We start from the raw sequence: 18376 nt of genomic DNA, 5'->3' as shown, positions 1-18376 counted from the left end.
TAATATAACATTAATATACCAGGCTTAGATTAAACACCATAAATTCAGTAGGTCGAGTTTACCCTTTTTTGTCATCTGAGCTTCCCGTGACCCTGGGGGAGCATTGATGTCCCCCGTGCCTTGGAAATAGATGTATTTCTTCACAGTGATGAGGTTGGGTGCAAACTTCCACACGTCTTCTCTGTCATCGATTATACAGACCATTGAATCGCCACAAGGGAAAAGATTCCTGCAACAAAGGAACAGTCATGGGGGTTAGCTTTATGACCCATGTCCAAACTCAAATGGACAGATATTTATTTCCTTTAGGCCGCAACGTCACTTCAGCAGCAGTGCATTTTTGTGAATTCCATATGTACAATATTTGACATCATTCAGATGCACGGTCAACTGAAGGATAACATATGGGTGTGACCATCAGCTAGCTGCAGAAACCAATTTTCACCTCAGATTTCCCGTCTTGGAGAAAGGATCAATGCATTCATCCCGAGAAAGAATCCGATGTGAGAAGAGCTTCTTTTCAGGATCGAGAAAGCCTAAAAACAAAGGAAAAGAAGGAAACATATAAAATCTGGAGTCAACCATGAACTTCCATCTCTAAAAATTATGATTTGAATTTTACATCTTGTTACAGAATTGTACAGTTAGAAATATTTAATAGTCATGAGAAGTGGTAAAGCTAAACAAGTTAAACGAATAGATGATCCAATAACCGGCTTGAGAAGCTGTCAATTACTGCACTGGTGTAAAACATATGCCCCACCTTCACAGCCAGGAGTTAAATCCAATTCAAAATGCATCAACATTCATCATAAGAATGGGGCCATAGTCTACATCCAATATAAAGTATGGATGATGAAGATAAGGAAATCAAACAAACCCCGAAGCCTTCACTTCCTAAAAGTTAAACACAATCAACAGAAACATTTCCTTTTTAAGAGTGGAGCCACACTTGTCAATAAGCTGTCCATAAAGTTGTACTGGAAATAAACAATAATTTCCCAGTGAATGAACACCATTTTCAGTGGCCAGAAAAAGGAAAAAAACGGTTTCTTAGGCTTTTGAAAATTGTATGCCTCCACTATTCATAGAAAATCCATCATAAAAAATAGGTCCTGTTTCATACCGTATACAAAACTGGTTACATGCTACCCTCGTGTGGACAGAAAAGGAAGTACAAGTAAACGCTGTGAAGTCTATTGAATTCTTTTACCAGAGGTTCCAAACCTTTTTTGCTTTGTGATCCCATTTTGACATAACAAATTTCTTGCCATACCAGATACATTTTTTGTAGAATTAAATAAAGAGAATAATAATTCACTGAAAATGTTTTATTTTGTTATCAATTACTAGACATTTGAGACGATTCCCATCTGAATTCTAGACAACCCTACATAGGGTCGCGACCCAAAGGCTGACAAGCACTCCTTTAACAGTTTCAAAATTGTTAAAAATACATTGAGGCATTTACCAGCTATGGTGTGGGCATACAGGCGACTCCCAAATGTGAAGACATGCAGCTCAAAGAGTTTGGCGATCTTCTCCAGGAAAGCCTTACAATGTGGGCGAAGTCGTGTGTGGAGCATAGGTTCACCTCGCCCGAGCTGGAAGTGAAAAATGCCCTAAAAAAACAAAAACAAACAATAGTGACAAGATCCTATGATCATCGATGATCCACGTATTACTTACCAATAATAAATTACTAAGTTTTCAAGCACAATTGAGAATGCGGAGAATATTAATACCTTGTTGGACATACGCTGGCAGTGCTGTTCAGTGGTGTGAATCAGTGTTTGGTCCAGATCCACCATCAGGACCAGCTTTTTGTTCCGGTGAAGTCTATGTTGGTCTTCCCTGCCTAGTTGTTCTGCTTGCTGGAAAGGGAATAACAACACAGAAAATATACAGGGTTCTGTTAAAGATGCTGTGGTCAGGGGTGTTTCTACACACTCTGGGGGCGCCAAGAGCAACTATTGCAGTGAACTAAAGCAGTTCAAACATTTTCTCACTGATATATAGACCAGTGTCAGTGGTCTCCCGGGGTCCCTTTCAATTCAAGGTCCTAGGTAATTGCCTGGGATACCTGCCCTTTTCAACACCACTTTAGTGATGATGAAGAGATTACTTTGGAGTTACAGATACATCCATCACATACCTCAACACTCAGCCACATGACTCACCTCTGAGCTGACCATCAGCTCCGGAACACTGTGCACCATGGAGACCGTTGCTGTGGAAATAGGAGCGTGTTTGTTCCTATTGGAGCTCTGCAGTCTGCAGGGGATAAGAAGAAAAAGTAACTTAACTAGTCGTTACTTAATTAACTAATTAGTCGTTGAATATTTTGCTGCACAGAAGACTATATATTTTCTATACACTGAGTTTGGCTTTGGTGTTATTAATCAAGTTACTGTTTCCAAAGACTGCTCTTATTCCAGGCCCTAGATGTGAAACTTAGTGGCATGGTTTTTTTGTGTCTGGAAAAAAAAAACCTAAAAAAATTTGTATGAATACATAAAGTACTTTAATATCTACACATAGTGTGGCTTGATGGTTGCAAGTCAATTTTATTGAATGTTCAGCTCTCATTATGTAGTCTCTGGTGCCACCTGTTGGCAATAAAATATACTTACCACACATTAGTTGTACAAACCACAATCAAATCTAAACATAAGTTATAACAATAGTAATATAATAATAATACGTTTTTATTTCTAAAGTATCATCTTAGAAATAACTGAATGATGATTTAAAAGGTCTCTACAAAAAAAATTCAAAGGGAATAAAAAGATATATTCTTACTGAGTCAAGTCCTGTCCACATTCAGCGCACAAACCCTTCATTACAACCGGGTGGCTGCATTCTTCAATTTTGACAATGACCCCACTGAAAGAAAAGGGTTATTAGTCACAGTACAGAAGGGAGCCGTTTAATAATGCAAACAACTCTGTTATCATAAGATGTCTGCAGAAATATATTGTCCAAGTAAACATACAATAAAGATTCAATCAAACAAAGCAAAGAATAACAATAGACTTCTTTTCTGTCATCACCAGGAAGTGTTGAATATGCGGATGATGTTTGCACATGTATGTCTGTACCAGCCTGCATACATTAACATAGAGGTCAAATTTCAATGTTTACTTTGAGAAAAGATTAGAAGATCTCAAAAGCTCCTTCACATATTTAAGTCTATTTTTTCTACTTCAGGATGCTGTGCTTACAAAGCAGTGGTTTAACTGAAAAGAGAGGGAAATATTGTTCTAATCACTCAAAGCATGGTTAATAATGACCTGGTAGTTAAATATGCAAGTGCAAAAGATGCAATAAGATATTTTTTGCAAGTCTTTTTGGTAATTGGCTGTGGATGTTGTTGCCCCTGATGCAAGACATTATTTTTAAATTACTAAGTTGGTACATCTGTGTACAAGGTTAAATCACGTGACTGAATGTCAGATTTACACAGTGACAGAACAAGTATATTTTAGTCTTTTTCTAAGAATTATTAGTCATGATAGTTACTTTTTCCAATATTTTATTTTATTTATTATATTTCTATTATATAAGTTTTTAATATGTTGTGTGTCATTAATTTGTTTCAAAAACATTCCTGTATTACACTACAATGCAGAATTGATGGATTGCAGTGTTTACTTCTTTCTTGTATTTATTTATTTGCTTGTGTTTACTTCTTTCTGTGCATTTGAATAATATACTTTTAGTTATTTAAAGGGACTTTCACAGTAAAGTTGAAAGTAAGTTTTAAGTTTCAACGTTAAACTAATGTGTGAATGATTTTTGACAAAAGATTGTTCAGGAAAAAAAATGCGTTTTTCTTTATATATTTTAAGTACTTTAGTTGGAGATGCTGAGCTAAAATCGCAGTCCATGAAGCAAAAACATGCGAGATGAAAATGTTGTTTTCAACACGTTAGCTTGTCATTGCTGTCACATATTATTTACTTTATTTAGAGTAAACCCCATAATGTTATGGACAGTAACCTTGATGTCAACAGGTCGCACGCTGCTTTAGACAAAACACGTGGTTTTACGCTTCAAAATAAAGCCATGCAGGTGTATGCTAACACGGACACATGTTTATTTACTTTTCAAAAAAGCATTGTGTTTGATTCAACTTTGCTGCAGACTTCTGATTTCCATAATAATAGTAGTGACTACAACAAAACACATCAAATAGATATTAATTTGCTCCACATTTATTTTGAAAGTCTCGGACCTTTGGTCAGATGTGTTTAGAGACACGATAGCAAACATGCTAACGTTGACTTAGCACCACATACACTACAGTATTAGCCTGTTAGCAAGCTTCTGACAGTGGGTGAAATCCGGAACTACAGAGGGGAAAACACACGCAGCTGACATGTTGCCACTTCCCAAGCAGGGTACAGGAAAACAAACATAACCCAGCTAAACTCAGCCTTCGCCTAAAGAGTGACTCACCCTGGGGGTATGACTTGTCCAAGTTGACAGCAGAGCTCCTTCACTACTCCAGCCCGATCCGATTTCACCCTCTTCTCTGGCAGCCTGGCATTCTCTGCCCCCTTTCCCTGTGCAATGGGAACGCATAGCGCCAACACAGAGTCCACATTAATGAGAGATCCGGGTTTGACCTTCCACTCCAGCAGCCGAAGCGGTAGACCCCCTGTCGGCCATCGGATATCAGCCACTTGCACCGCGGGGCCCTCGGTTGCTGCACCACCGTCACCGCCACCACCAGAATCTGCAGAAGGGTCCTCCATCTGCCCCAACCTTTGCAATAATCGCTCTAATTTCCAACAACAGTCTAATTGAATGTATCCGGTGATACCCTTAATCCCACGAGAATCGGTAAAACAGCCAACCCAAAACAAAAATCAACGTAAAAAAAAGTAATGTGGAACCAAATTGGAGGCAACAGCTCCAACACTCTGCTATGTTCGCTCTTCCCGCCCGTAAACATGAAAGCGCAATACAGCAGCGACACAGGTCACTACAGCATCCGGTGGAGCATTCAGGAAGATACACGAGGTGGAGCAATGCATTTCCGGCTACGTTGCAAACCCAAAGCCGTAGTAATGTAAACACGTACAGTATCTTTTTTTTTTTTATTTGACAATATCAGTGTTGTCATTTGAGGCGATGTTGTACTTTTAACCTGTTCAACTGTGTTTTTTATTGTGTTTAATTTCATCCGTTTTGTCCTTTGGTTGTAACTAAATGACATGCTTTTGACAATATGATAGCAAAATAAATGACTCTCACAGTTAAATATCCCTTGCCTAATTATTACCACACTTAAATGTTATTACAAAACAAAGTGTATTTATTTTATATGCTATGTACCATTTTGAAAATATACAAAACATTAAGTTTTTACTTTGTAAATTGAAGCAAAAACAAAAGTACAGGGCAGGTCACACTCTTATATTTTCCGTTTTCTTCACGTCAGCTAACCAATAGCAGACATGCTTGAGAGAAGGAGGCGGTGCAAATTCCTATCCGGAGAAAACACTGCACGTGAAGTGATCAGTGCGAACAGAGCTGTTGTACAAACGAGTCAACATGACATCAGAGGCTTCACGAACGGTAAAATGATAAGATTTCTTTATTATTTATGTGAACCCTAGCATAATATTTTGGGTTAGATTCTGTAGTCACTCACTGGTTCTATTCAGTGAGCCAAGTTGTGCGTTAGCACTGCTAGCTGGTCATGTAAACAACGAGTACAGTGAGAAGTTAAGTCACTTGTTTGTAGGGGACAACCCGTGACCTAGGTGGGTTTCCTAGGATATTTGAGGGTATACATTTATTTAGTCTGTGATTGTGCAGTGTGCATTGCATTCGCTTATAACCCTGGTAGAGAAACCGGAGTGTTCTCCTGAACTTTTTAGGTGATGGCAGTCGGAGCTGTTGCTCAGTGTGCATGCATTATGTGTGTTTGTGTGAGTCAGAGGCTTCGTTTGATTAGTTAGTGCTGAGGTCCCTGACATGACTGCTATCTCTGCATCTATTTGTCAGCTGTAGAGACATTTCGTCCCTCAGATGCAGACAGGAAACAAAAACACCAAAGTTTCCTGGCAGGTCATGTTGGCCTTGATCTCTCGCTCTCTCTCTCACACACACACACAGGGTAACCTTATTAAGCAAACACACTATCTGGGCTAGTATCTCATGAAGCCACTTTAGTTTGTGGACTTGATGTAATCTTTGACTCATCAAAACATGTGAATCACCCTCCACCCAGTCACAGACTTCTAAAACCCCTGAAAGCAGTGAATATAAATGCAAATTTGTTAAACAAACAAACAAATCTAAAAAAAATAAATAAAAAAAGTTACAGCTAATGGAGATTTTATTTCAAGTGTTTGGAACTGGATTTTATTATTTTTTAAAACTAATATTTGAAATTTTCACAAATAATGCAACCTATGAATGATAATGAAAAACCTTTTGTTCTCCCTCCAGTTTAGGTTCTGTCTGCATCTCACGCCCCAGCTCCGAAGACACCCACATCATAGATTATCACTTCAGACATTCAGATACTTCAGTTCACACAGGTACTAAAATCCAAGTCCCAATCATCAGCCTAATCTTAAATCTAACTCTTTGTGCTTAAAGACGAGAGCATTTTCTCATTCCAGGGAAGCCAAGCACCGGGGACTGCTGTGGAAGACAATTGTTGGGGTCTCTGTCGCAGCACCTGTGGCTCTCGGCATCCAGTATGTTGTGTCAGAGCCAAGAGAAAGGAGGAAAATAAGGATTGTGATTGAAGGATTTGGCCGTTTTTTCAGGTTTGTTTCACAGGAAACACAGGAGACTCAAAGCCTGCTGATGTCATAAGACAAAATGTCCTGCCTCGTTTGCTCAGGTCTCTGTCTGTGGGGCTCCTCATCTCTGTGGATTATTGGTGGACCAGCAATGTGGCTCTTCGTGGCCTGGATGAGGTAAATTTTACATCATTAAATAGTCCTGAATGTCTGAGCTATGAGAAAACCTTCACCTTTGTTATTTTTCAAAGTGACCTTTATCTGTTGCTGTGGATGATCATGTCTTATTTTGTCCCCTCCTGCCAGAGCAGCCCATCCTACATGGCTCAGATGTCTGCCTGCCACCAGAGGGCGGCGGACAACATGGTGGAGGGCGCCATCAGGAACGGGGGAATATACATCAAACTTGGCCAAGGTCTTTGTTCCTTCAACCACCTCCTGCCCCCCGAGTACATTCACACCCTGCAAATTCTTGAAGACAAGGCCTTGAACAGGAAGTACAAGGAGGTGAGCACTGCACCACAAACACAGCCGCGCAGGAACAGGACGATGTGCAGACCCTCAGGATTGTGTCTGTCTCTCCCAACAGGTTGACGCTCTGTTCCGGGAAGACTTCAACAAAACCCCAGAGCAGCTTTTTAAAACATTTGACCATGAACCGATAGCTGCAGCCAGTTTAGCGCAGGTTCACAGAGCAGAACTGTTTGATGGGACTCCAGTCGCTGTAAAGGTGAGCCGTGGATCTCCAGCATAAAAGTAAACAATATATAACAATTCTTATTTTCTTTAAAATAGTTGGCATTAGTATTCCATTAATTTAGCTCTGAATTCTGCTCCTCCACAGGTGCAGTACATTGACCTCAGGGACAGGTTTGATGGCGACATTAGGGCCTTGGAAATTTTGCTGGACATCGTTAAATTCATGCACCCCACCTTCGGATTCCGCTGGGTTCTTAAGGACCTGAAGGGCACGTTGGCTCAGGAGCTTGACTTTGAGAATGAGGCGAGGAATTCGGAAAGGTGTGCTCGAGAGCTCCAACATTTTGAATTCCTGGTGGTACCCAGAGTCTATTGGGAGCAAACCAGCAAGGTAAAGTCTGTCGTTCGTACACTTCAGGCTCGATTTTTCTTCATGGAAGACTTTTTAATCCTCTCTGTGCCGTCTTCTTCCAAAGAGGGTTATAACCGCCGAGTTCTGCGAAGGCTGCAAAATAAACAACATAGAAGAACTAAAGAAACAAGGGTTACATTTTAAAGATGTAAGTTGAGACAAATATAAAATGCTACGGTAAATAATAAACACAGAAAAGCACATTGTTAAGAAATTTATATTTCAGATTGCGGATAAAATGATTCGGACATTTGCTGAACAAATATTCTACACTGGCTTCATTCATGCTGATCCTCATCCTGGAAATGGTGAGTAGCTTAGCATCTGATACACATCACTTAGCTTCATTTAGCTCTCTCAACCACATTTGTAGGGAGAGGCCGTCCTAAATAAAACTTACTTACTTAAAAATATATAAATAGATCCACGGTGATTCCTTCATATTCTCACTGTGTTGTTCCAGTTTTGGTGAGACGAGGGCCTGACAACAAGGCACAGCTGGTGCTGCTGGACCACGGCCTGTACGAATACCTCAGTCAACAGTAAGAGTTGGACGACACACCATTAGTTCAAATTCAGCCACAAACTGAAAACCTCACATTTGCTTCGGGCTCTAATGTGGACCTTTGACCTCAGTGACAGGGAATCCCTTTGTAAACTGTGGAGATCTATTGTCCTGAGAGACAAGGCAGCAATGGAGAAGTACTCCAATGCACTTGGGGTCAAAGGTGAGGAATGACACGTGCTGTAACATGGCTGTCAAATTATTTTAAAAAAGATAGTTATGAAGCTGTGGGTTCTCTGCAGAATACTTCCTCTTCAGTGAGATGCTACTGCAGCGACCCATCAACATGCGCCAGTTGGGTCTGTCCAACATCCTGAGCCGAGAGGAGACCACCTACATGCGTGACATGGCCATCCACCGATTCGGGAACATCATGGAGATACTTAAGTCCATGCCCCGACCCATGCTGCTGGTCTTCCGTAATATCAACACAGTCAGAAGCATCAACATCTGTCTGGGGGCTCCAGTGGACCGATACTGCGCCATGGCCAAGAGGTAAAAGCAGCCGCACTCCACCAAGTCTTACACAGCTGTAAATCACACGACTTGTAGAAAAAACATTTTAGAACACAACATGAAAAATCTTTAAGCTTAGTTTTAAGCTCATAATTAGCCTGTTAGCTCCTTTTCCTGATAATCCATAATAAACCGACCCTAATATTTGAAGGATTTATATATCATTTGACCATGATAAACATGCTGTTTATAAAAAATAATAACCAAAAGATGGATGTGCATTAATTTTTTTTTTTTTTTTTCAGTGCGGTTCGAGGCTGGGGGAAAATCCAGGCAGAGAAACCCGGGATCCTGCCTAGGTTTTGGCTCTTCAGTTGGGTGAGGACCACATGGGAAAGTCTTAGATTCGAAGTGGCACTGAGGTATTTGTACCAAAAATACAGTATAAATATTTTTTTACCATCAAAACTAAGGCATCTTTAAAATTAAAAAAATCGCCTTTACAGATCAGAGATGGCGCTGATGAGCCTGACACGGTCGATCCTGAGCCTGCTGTCCTACTTTGGTCTAATATCTCTGGAGGCCGAGGTTTACGACTACCTGAGGTAGCACACAACCCTTCCACTCTGCAGGAACAGAAAACAACCCATGCACAAGTTAATGCAATCTGACAAGGAAGAACATTTCATCAGTGTGGCAGAGCTCAGCGCTGCACATCACATCATATCACATTTGGAAGTGACATGTCCTCAGTGGGTCGGAGTGAATCAAACCCCAGGACGGTAACAGTAGTAGAACATCCTTTCCACTCTGTAGTACTAAGAATAGAATTAGAACAATTTTAAATGTTGCTTTTTAAGGAAAATAAAGAGATGTACGTTATCTGGTTTTATTACCAGCATGATCTAAAAAAAAATCTTAATATTTTAAAACAAATTGTCTTTTATCTTTGTATTTATTCCATCGTATTTTGTTTTATTCTGACTAAACAGTAATAAATACACACTTTGTTTAAATGGATCTTAACACTTAATGCAAATAATGTACAATGTTTAAAAAGTGCTGATTAAGTACATTTGTGTCATTGTGGTAAAATGTAGTAGGACCATGTGACCCGTGAGGGCTAATGTGATCAATAACTAATGCAGAGTGAGAAGATCGACCTGTGACCTCAAAGATGATCTACCTCCTTTTAGTCAAACCTCTGTGTCTCTATTAGTCCAAAAATCCATTTTGAACTATTAAAAATTCACAACAAACTTGTGTCATTCAACTTTTCTGTTGTTTTTAATACAAAATAATTAAGAAAACACAACTGCCCTCAGTGTAATTGTTTGGAATGTGGCTCAGAAGTGAGCTGTGACTCTGTCAATCTCCAGAAGGTCGTCCAGGATCTGGACAGAAAAAACAAAACAAACAAAAAAGCCACATACATAATTAGAGTATGAATGAAGAGTTGGTGTTTTAGTGTGTGTGTGAACTCACTAAATCCTGTGGAGTTCCAATTTTCTTGGCAATCTCACTCCGCTCCATGGTGCTGAGGTACAAGTATTTGCTAAGGAGTTCTCCATCCAGGATGTTTTTGACGGCGTTCTGCAGGTTGCGTCTGTCACAGTGCAGCATCCTGGACACGAAAAGACACTAATTAAACAAACACAAATAACACATCTGCAGCTTAAGCCATCTTAAAACCCTGCAGACGTTTACCTGAAGGCCTTGGGGTTCAGACCAGCGTGGTGAGGCAGCATGGTGGTCAGAGCGTTTTGTAACATCAGCAGTCGACGGTACGTCTTCTCCTGCATGGGGAGGAGCAAACCCATGCCTCCATCCAGAGTTGCTGTAAGAAAAAAAACATTAGAAGAGTCTGACTGACACCTGGGAGCCACAATGAAGGGCAAAAAGTTCCCAAAAATACAACAACACGGCTGGTAAGAGAAGAGGTGTCTCACCGAACCACGTGATGTGCTTGTTGTCCCAGGTCATGGACTTCTTGCTGTTTGCGTCCAACACTCCTCTGCACGGCATTCGCCACAGGGTGTTGACATGGGCGCCGGCGTTGAAGTCGGCCCGCCTCAGCAGACGTGTTCCTCCGAAGCTCTCTTTGGCTGCGAACAGAGACCCCAGGCTACGTGTCAAAACGTAATCATGGAAATGACATGTGACCTAAACTTAAAGTGTTGATACTGGGGTGTGGTTGGCCGTGACTTATATTATCCTCAGTAAATCAAACATGCATCAAACACGTACTAACCTTCAGGTAAATACATATATACATGGATGTTCTTGTCTCGGTCCGATACTGAAAAAAAAAAGACAATAAAATTTCAACTAACTGAACTGAAGAGCTTCTTAAACTGAAGCATTTCTGCTGCTGAAATGAATTATTAAAAATACCCAAAAAGCCCAGCTGGTTGTTATCCACCATGAATTCGACGCCATAAACCTCCAGGGCCTTGGCATCCTGGTGGCGAAACAATAAACAAAAGCGTTGAATGATTATAATAACAAGAGAAACGTAGTGTTTCCAGAGTTATCTGCGACTGCCACCAGTGCTTCGTTGAGATAAACTCGACTGGATCTAAATACCTCCGGAGGCACGGCGTTAACATTCACTCAGTGCATCTTAATTAATTTATACTTTATTGCTTCAGCGGCAGGGCTTGCATTTATAATTTATTTGTGGATTTTCTTTCTTTTTTTTTTTTTTCTTTTCATGCCAAACTGCTCACCCTGCTCACGAGCGACAGCGTTTTGCTCTCCTCCTGGTAGCGGAGCAGTGAGATGCTCTTCATCAGGTCTGCAGCTAAAATTAGGTTCTTGATGCTAATCATCTGGTGGATGTAGAGCTGGGTGTCGATGAAGGCCATGCCTGTCAGGTCGTTGTCTTTCAGGACCCATAAGAAGATCTGCAGGTACATATAAAAATAAAATAAAAATTATAGTGAGCAACAATGTGTGATATAAAGTAACATTTGACGTCTATGAACTGCACATGTAACGTTCACACCTTTTGTCCGATGGCTGAGACCAGGTACCCGTTGCAGTGGCACATAGCCGTCACCGGTCCCTTCTGTTCCTTCTCATACAGGACCTTGAACTTGTTCTTGGTGAGCGGCTGGCCTGGTTCTGGCACCACTTCAATCACGTCCAGGATCAAGATCTGAACACAGAAGTCAGGACTGTAAACAACACTGTGTGAACGCACTGATAAAAGAAGTTCTCAAGTGTGTGTGTGTGTGCGTGCCGCTCACTCGGCCTCTGCAGGTGACTTCCTCTCCCTGCATCAGGCAGGTCCCTGCTGCGATGTAGCCCTTCAGTCCTGACACCGTCTCCTGACTCCTCAGAGCCACCGTTTTCATGCACGTCACATGTTCCCACTCCTCCAGGTCGATCCTTGTGGAGGCAGACAGGCAGGCATATTAGATTATTATTATTTAAGTGAATAAAATCACATTGTTGTTGTAAAGAGTTTTTACCGTGTGTTAGGAATGGTCTCCCAGCTGACAGGGGATATGAGCTGGATGGAGAACTTTTCCTGCTGTGGATTAATGTAACGTTCATCTGCAGGATGAAAAACACAGACGTGATGACAAACTCCATAAAGATAAGCTCATTTCTATACCTTTGTCAAAAATAAATAAAATAATAAATAAAAGTAAACTTAATGTACTTATGAAGACTTAAGGACCAGCAGTAAAATATACATTTTGTTAGATGTGATGTATGAAGGGCATACATTTACATATTTTTTATACTGAGCATTGAACAGGCTGAAGTTTTCTTTCTCAAAACCTTTTTTTCATGTCCTACCTCGATCTATAATTTCAAACTCCTTCTCCTCTCCTGTCATCCTGGGGATGCGAGTGCAGGGCTCCTTCACACTGGTGCACACGGCGTACACCTGGGAGAGAGAGAGAGAAACCTTCACAGTCACACACCAAACTCTTCACATCAAAGACCAAACCTTTCAAGGTCACCTGAACTGATTTTTCTTTTTTCAGCAGTGAGGGAACTTTGAGAGACCAAAAGATTTTTTTTCTCCTTCAACCTTTCAAAGAAACTTCTTTTAACACTTTGAAGGAATGAGTTTTGGCATTAATTTGTGTCACGCCTCTATACCGATGCCTCGGTTGTATGGCAGACTGAGGGGAAAGGAGCCTTGCCTTTGTCTCAACGTGGTAGGACACGTAGTGGACGGTGCATCTGAGTGGGATTTTTCTGACCGGCCATGGAGCGTCGTAGGACAGGTAGGTGGGGAGGACACTGATCCTGAGTTCCCCCTGTGTGGAGAAGCATGTATTAGCAATATAATATATGTAATATTACACTGTTGTGATGTGAAAACCTGCGTGTACCTGTTTGTTGAAGTACAGAAAGCCTTTAGGGCAGTTAATGTTGTGGAAGGGGGAGAAAGACTCAATGCAGCCATCAATGGTCATGGGGTGTAGTCTCAACGCTCCCCTGGAGGTGACCAGCATCCAGTTAGGAGACGGACCGCAGATGAACACCTGCGAGTAAAAGAAAAATAAAACACACTTTGAAAATGGCGCCGATCTAACGTCGGAGACAACCATCCGTCTTCGTGTCTTACCCCTGAGTATCCAGAAATGTCCTCAAAGTATCGGAACCTTGCTATCCGACTTTTCACAGGTAGGCTCTCCTCGGCCGCCCCACTCTCGGCCTTCTTCTTGGGCTTGGTTTTCTTTTCTCTGAAGTTAATGTTGTGGGGAACCTGGGCAGAGTGAAGCGAGCGTTTAATTTCACATCGGATCTGATCGATTTCAGGTTTCTTCAGTAAGAGCTTCGTACTTTCTTAAAGCGGACTTTCAGGTTGTTTTGTGGCTGCTGCTGATCGTACGGGAAAGCCTCGTAAATCAGAAGCTCCTGCTCGACATGAACCTGGAAAACAAAACTTTTATTAAGTCTCTGAAAGAACGCATATAAATTAAAAAAAAATCTAAAGACAAACCTACCAGCAAATATGGTCTGCTGCGGTTGTTGCCAAGGGAAACCAGAGAAACCTCTTTGACCAAAGGGATTTCTCCTTGTCGTGTTACCTCTTCCTTTTTGCCCTCCCCCTGCGCTGCCGATTGGCCCGAGGAGCTGTCAACCAACACCCTCTGACCAACTGGGAAGTTTTTCACCAGGAAAACCAATCTCCAGTCTGGCAGCTGATAAATCTGCAGTGATAAATCGACAACATTAGCCTCTTCGTCATACTTCATAACTGCCAATCCTGAGGTGTAACTCTGTCCGTACCTCCATCACGCCGCTCTCCCTGATGATCATACACCAGTGCGAAGGCTCGGCCTTGCTTGAGGCGACATCGCCGTCACCCAGTGCTCCTGCCGAGTTACGAGTTAGTTCATCCTTTGCGTGTGAATTGCTGGTGTTAGCGTCTCCGTACAGCATTTCCTCTTCATCATCCACAACGTTACTGCACACATACAGAGCAGTGATCATTCAAAACGTCAATATAAACCTGAAGATTTTTTATAATTAACCATTTAGGGTTTCCTACCTGAGGTCGTGGATGACGGTCTCTGCCTCAGACTGTTGGCTGATGAGATTATCCTCTTTCAGACAACAGCTGACTTTGTTTTCTGTCGTGAACATACCGCTGACATCTCGGTACGCACACAGCGTGATCACGCGTGATTGCTAAAGAAACAAGTAGCAGGTAATGAAAGAAATAGTATCAGAATGTGTCTAACAATCCATCAATCAATCAGCCTATGTGAGAAAAGCTGATTTAGTTGTTGTAATTTTAAATAACCTAAAACTCACAAAAACGACAACAAAAGTTTTTAAATTGTCGATGTAGGATAATGAAATAAAAACTAAAATACTTCCTTTCTACAAAATGGGGGCGCTGCAGGAAAACCTTGGGAATTGATGGTTCACTTACGGAGGGAATCTGTGGTTTCTGTAGAGACAGTCGATGCGTCTTTCCCAGATACGAGTCGATCTTCAGCACGAACATGGTGACCACTCCCTCCGCCGTCATGATAACCACGTAAGGGTCGGCCACAGAGCAATGCACTATGGGGGAGCCCAGGTCCACTGGGATGAAGTGGAGCTGCGTGACTGAAAGGCATAGTTGAAAAGCGACACGTCAATGAAGTTGTCTCTGAGACAATGTTTTTTTGGGTTTTTTTGACTTGTCAAACATCGTCTGCATCATCTTACCTCCTTCCAGCAGTCGAATACCCATGGGTGACACCTGGATGATGTATTTGTTGTCACCGATGTTTCCAGCAAACACAGTGGGTCCCTGTGTGGCAAAACCACTGGTGTCCAGCTCCATGATCTCCTGGCCTGTCTGGAGGATCTAGTACGACAGCACAGACAGGTTACACCAAACGACACACGACTGAATTCATATCCGTCACTTCAGTCAGTTTGTACCATGGTCGAATCTTCTCTGCTCAGAATGAGAAAGCCGTGCTTCTTTTTATCATCCTCAATGGGAGGCTCTGGGCTCTGTTCCTCCTCTTTCTCCTCTTTCTTTTTCTCTCCCTCATCTCCCTCTTCACTTTTCTGTGTTCCTGTTCCGTCGTCCTCAGATTCGTTGCTTTTTTCTGCCTGAGAAAGACGGTTATTGGCATTATTATATTGACATACAACAACACAAAGAAGAAGTAAAAGTACTCTATTTTCTTTTTACTTTTTTGTCTTCTTTGACCTCGTTCGAGATGACCGTCCACATGTCATGGCAACCTGGCAACTCAAATGTAGTAACAACTTGGGGTCGAATGCTCCTCTGGGAACAAATAAAATAGAAAAAGTCAAAGTATTTTCCAGAAAAGAAAAGTGCGACTTTGCAGCGCGTCGTTCACAAAAAATAATTTGTCTCACACGCAAATGTGTCTGAGTATTTTATAGGCCACTTCGACGATCTCTGAAGCAGCCCTGGTAGACCCAGTCATGATATAGCACTGTACTGTGACCTGCGGCAGATGGCCCTCACCACCACAGGTCCATAGTTAGTGCGGTGACAACATCCATGCACAAACACAAACACAACACCCAGACTAAAGTACGAGTGATTTACCTGGAGCACAGACAGTGCACCGTTTTTACCATAACCAGAGCAGGTGACGACCTCCAGGTCAGGCTCAGGGTTGCCCTGAAACTGTCGGAAGAAAAAAAAAATTACATTCATGCATTCAGCAGATGCTTTTATCCAAATCCATTTTTTTTAAAAAACATTTCTGTACCTCTTCTGATAAGAACGCAGGTTCCCCCATTGAGGCATTGGCACAAGGTCCGATGTTGAGAATGCTGTCACACACCTACATACGCGACACAAAAATAACTGTCAACGCCACACTGTCATATTTCAACATCCATTTATAGAAGGATCATTCAAACACCCGTGTCTCCTCTACCTCAAATGAGTAGGTGGTTAGCTGAGTACCAGACTGAGCTTCACTTCCATAGACTTCAATTTCATCCACCTCGTCTGTCAAAACAAAAAGGTCATCGTGGTACACCCAAGTACTCACTATGAGGCATATGGAAGCTGCAGAAAGAAAGACCTTACCAGTCCAGTTGGTGGACTCGACTCGCTTTTTCTTGCTTGGTGGTTCCTCCTGGAATTTATGAGCAGACATTTATAGCAGTGAATGGATTGATTATCATACCAACCTGAATTTATTTGCATGGTTATTCTTGCGACCCCAAGGTTGAAAAAAAAAAAACTGATCTAAATCTTAGATAATAACAACACAAATAACATAAGCAGCAGAGCAGATAACAAAACCAAACTCACCTGCTTCTCGTTATCGTTGTCTCTCTCGTGCTTCTCGTTGCTCTCCTCCACTGCGGTGTCCTGAAGTTTCTCTGTGTACTTCAGGAGCAGAGAGTTTCCGAGGCGGGAACCGAGGAAAAGGTAGCCAGGCTCCATGGTCACCATCTGTGGGAGAGAAAACCCCAGAGTGCTTCTAGACAGAACCGGGAGTAAAAGCGTACATCCAGAGATTTTACACTCAGTCAAAGCAGAACTTACACACGTCGTCAGGACACTGGCGGCAGCTTTGTCGAAGTGGAATGCCCTGACGCTCCTCATACCGTCTGTGATGAGTGTCAACACGTAACTGTGAAACACAACATGAACAGTCAAAATATGAAACTGTTTACGTCAGTGTGTATTTAAAAAAACAAACAAACTTACATTTCTCCCCCTTTTAAAGAAATGACCATCTTGTCATAGGCAATAAAGTCAGACTGGGAACAGTCTAGAGTGATCTTTACTTCGTCTTGTATACCTGCAAAACAAAAACACGTAGGTTTGAACAAATATCAAGAGTAGAAATATAGAGAACGTGTGTTTCCATGTCGCAAAGCTTACGCAGCGGGAAAGCCGTGGTTCCGGTGGTTTGGGAATTGAGGGAAACTCCGTATGGCGGAACGCTCTGGTTCAAATACAGCAATGAATTCACAGCAAACACCACCACACCTCCTAAAAAAAATAAAAAATAAGACGTGATGACACTACACGGCAGCTTCATATTTTTCAGTTTGTTGTTTAGAAAATGTCAAGCTCACCGATGGGCTTTGGAACAGCCATGACTTGCGTACAGTCAAACGGGAGATTACTGAGAGACCAGATGACGGGATGAACCTTCTGCATGATGTTGAGGGAGATGGCAACGATGCTGCAAGTATCTTGACGCACAGCCACACGACTGAAAAAACGGAGGAGCAGATAGGAGTGCTGGTGTTCAAATAAAAGGCAAAACGAGGTAAAAAGGTAATACACCTCACCCCTAGAGGGTGCCACGTTTTGCCCACACTTGATCAACTCCATGTTTTTTTCTTTTTTGGAACTTACCCCGGCCATGTCTGATTGGGCTCAAACAGAATCAGCAACGTTGGCTCGTAATAGCCGTGAAGGAATTTCATGTCTATGATGTTTAGCAGCTTCTCGTCCAGCTCACGGACATCAATTATGTAGCTGGGCAGGAAACTGGATTTAGGTCTGAAGAGGAGACACAAATATATAAATCAAACAATGTTATTACTAAATGAAGACTAGTCAATTACCAGAATGGGTGCAGAAATTCAGACATACCCTTCTCCAACTCCACCTTCCTGTTCATCAGTTAGAGTGTCCTTCCTGAAGGGAAGCACTACAAGTTTGGAGCCATAAATGAGCATGACAGCACAGCGGTTCTCTGGATCTACTCGGACAATGGGTATGTGTACGTTTTGCACAAAACCATCCTAAAAAAAAAATCCACATGCTCAGTTTTGCTTCAAATCCGAAATAAAAAAAAAAGTATATTTCCAGCTTCTACTCACCCTGAGTTCTGGCTCCTCAAAATAATGAAGAGACAATGTCTTGAGGTCATGTGTACCGGGGTCGTACTCCACAACTGATAACTGAGGGAAAAGAGTCATGCAGTAGTCAGTACTTGGCCGAAAGTACACCAACCGCTAGCTAATCGTGAAGTACCTATAAAGTAATACCTT

At 41.8% G+C, this 18376-nt stretch overlaps 3 protein-coding genes across 5 annotated transcripts in view; 1 reads left to right on the top strand and 2 right to left on the bottom strand.

Moving 5' to 3' along the window:
* The window catches only part of ctdp1 (CTD (carboxy-terminal domain, RNA polymerase II, polypeptide A) phosphatase, subunit 1), a 32030-nt gene extending 26838 nt beyond the window's left edge, over positions 1-5192 (bottom strand). The window contains exons 1-7 of one of the 2 annotated variants that reach the window (XM_025065028.1): positions 4462-5192; positions 2803-2886; positions 2181-2274; positions 1746-1874; positions 1472-1622; positions 446-536; positions 63-229 (exon numbers count right to left, since the gene is read on the bottom strand). In XM_025065028.1, coding sequence (XP_024920796.1) covers positions 63-229; positions 446-536; positions 1472-1622; positions 1746-1874; positions 2181-2274; positions 2803-2886; positions 4462-4760 — 1015 coding nt within the window. In that variant the 5' untranslated portion in view covers positions 4761-5192. The remainder of the gene's footprint in view (positions 1-62; positions 230-445; positions 537-1471; positions 1623-1745; positions 1875-2180; positions 2275-2802; positions 2887-4461) is intronic. The other variant, XM_008331363.3, reaches the window with a different exon arrangement.
* A 272-nt stretch (positions 5193-5464) lies between these two features.
* adck5 (aarF domain containing kinase 5) lies at positions 5465-10158 on the top strand. 2 transcript variants are annotated; one of them, XM_025065030.1, is made up of 14 exons: positions 5465-5586; positions 6466-6557; positions 6642-6791; positions 6869-6944; positions 7074-7274; positions 7357-7497; positions 7612-7857; positions 7943-8026; positions 8105-8186; positions 8342-8420; positions 8515-8606; positions 8686-8938; positions 9205-9321; positions 9406-10158. In XM_025065030.1, exons 1-14 carry the CDS (start codon positions 5563-5565, stop codon positions 9506-9508), a joined length of 1740 nt encoding a protein of 579 aa, XP_024920798.1. In that variant the 5' UTR covers positions 5465-5562; the 3' UTR covers positions 9509-10158. The 2 variants fall into 2 exon arrangements, with proteins under 2 accessions (XP_024920798.1, XP_008329588.1); XM_008331366.3 differs by having other exon boundaries at positions 5515-5586; positions 6471-6557; positions 7079-7274.
* A 6-nt stretch (positions 10159-10164) lies between these two features.
* The window catches only part of cpsf1 (cleavage and polyadenylation specific factor 1), a 9540-nt gene continuing 1328 nt past the window's right edge, over positions 10165-18376 (bottom strand). The window contains exons 4-38 of the mRNA XM_017041088.2: positions 18374-18376; positions 18206-18286; positions 17976-18127; positions 17736-17882; positions 17450-17589; positions 17253-17363; positions 17076-17169; positions 16911-16998; positions 16674-16817; positions 16446-16494; positions 16291-16364; positions 16120-16194; positions 15954-16034; positions 15567-15662; positions 15308-15484; positions 15089-15230; positions 14808-14986; positions 14421-14560; positions 14159-14336; positions 13873-14079; positions 13709-13798; positions 13491-13631; positions 13255-13407; positions 13063-13179; positions 12710-12800; positions 12376-12460; positions 12151-12292; positions 11907-12059; positions 11629-11805; positions 11294-11360; positions 11151-11198; positions 10849-11004; positions 10607-10736; positions 10385-10523; positions 10165-10293 (exon numbers count right to left, since the gene is read on the bottom strand). The exon at positions 18374-18376 is cut by the window's right edge and continues 113 nt beyond it. Of these exons, the coding sequence (XP_016896577.1) occupies positions 10246-10293; positions 10385-10523; positions 10607-10736; positions 10849-11004; positions 11151-11198; positions 11294-11360; positions 11629-11805; positions 11907-12059; positions 12151-12292; positions 12376-12460; positions 12710-12800; positions 13063-13179; positions 13255-13407; positions 13491-13631; positions 13709-13798; positions 13873-14079; positions 14159-14336; positions 14421-14560; positions 14808-14986; positions 15089-15230; positions 15308-15484; positions 15567-15662; positions 15954-16034; positions 16120-16194; positions 16291-16364; positions 16446-16494; positions 16674-16817; positions 16911-16998; positions 17076-17169; positions 17253-17363; positions 17450-17589; positions 17736-17882; positions 17976-18127; positions 18206-18286; positions 18374-18376 (4095 nt within the window). The 3' untranslated portion in view covers positions 10165-10245. The remainder of the gene's footprint in view (positions 10294-10384; positions 10524-10606; positions 10737-10848; positions 11005-11150; positions 11199-11293; positions 11361-11628; positions 11806-11906; positions 12060-12150; positions 12293-12375; positions 12461-12709; positions 12801-13062; positions 13180-13254; positions 13408-13490; positions 13632-13708; positions 13799-13872; positions 14080-14158; positions 14337-14420; positions 14561-14807; positions 14987-15088; positions 15231-15307; positions 15485-15566; positions 15663-15953; positions 16035-16119; positions 16195-16290; positions 16365-16445; positions 16495-16673; positions 16818-16910; positions 16999-17075; positions 17170-17252; positions 17364-17449; positions 17590-17735; positions 17883-17975; positions 18128-18205; positions 18287-18373) is intronic.

Source organism: Cynoglossus semilaevis, chromosome 18 (assembly GCF_000523025.1).
Source record: "Cynoglossus semilaevis isolate Cse_v1.0 chromosome 18, Cse_v1.0, whole genome shotgun sequence".
Classification (NCBI taxonomy): domain Eukaryota; kingdom Metazoa; phylum Chordata; class Actinopteri; order Pleuronectiformes; family Cynoglossidae; genus Cynoglossus; species Cynoglossus semilaevis.
The sequence above is the reverse complement of the archived record's forward strand: the minus strand, read 5'-3'. Positions and strand labels throughout refer to the sequence as shown.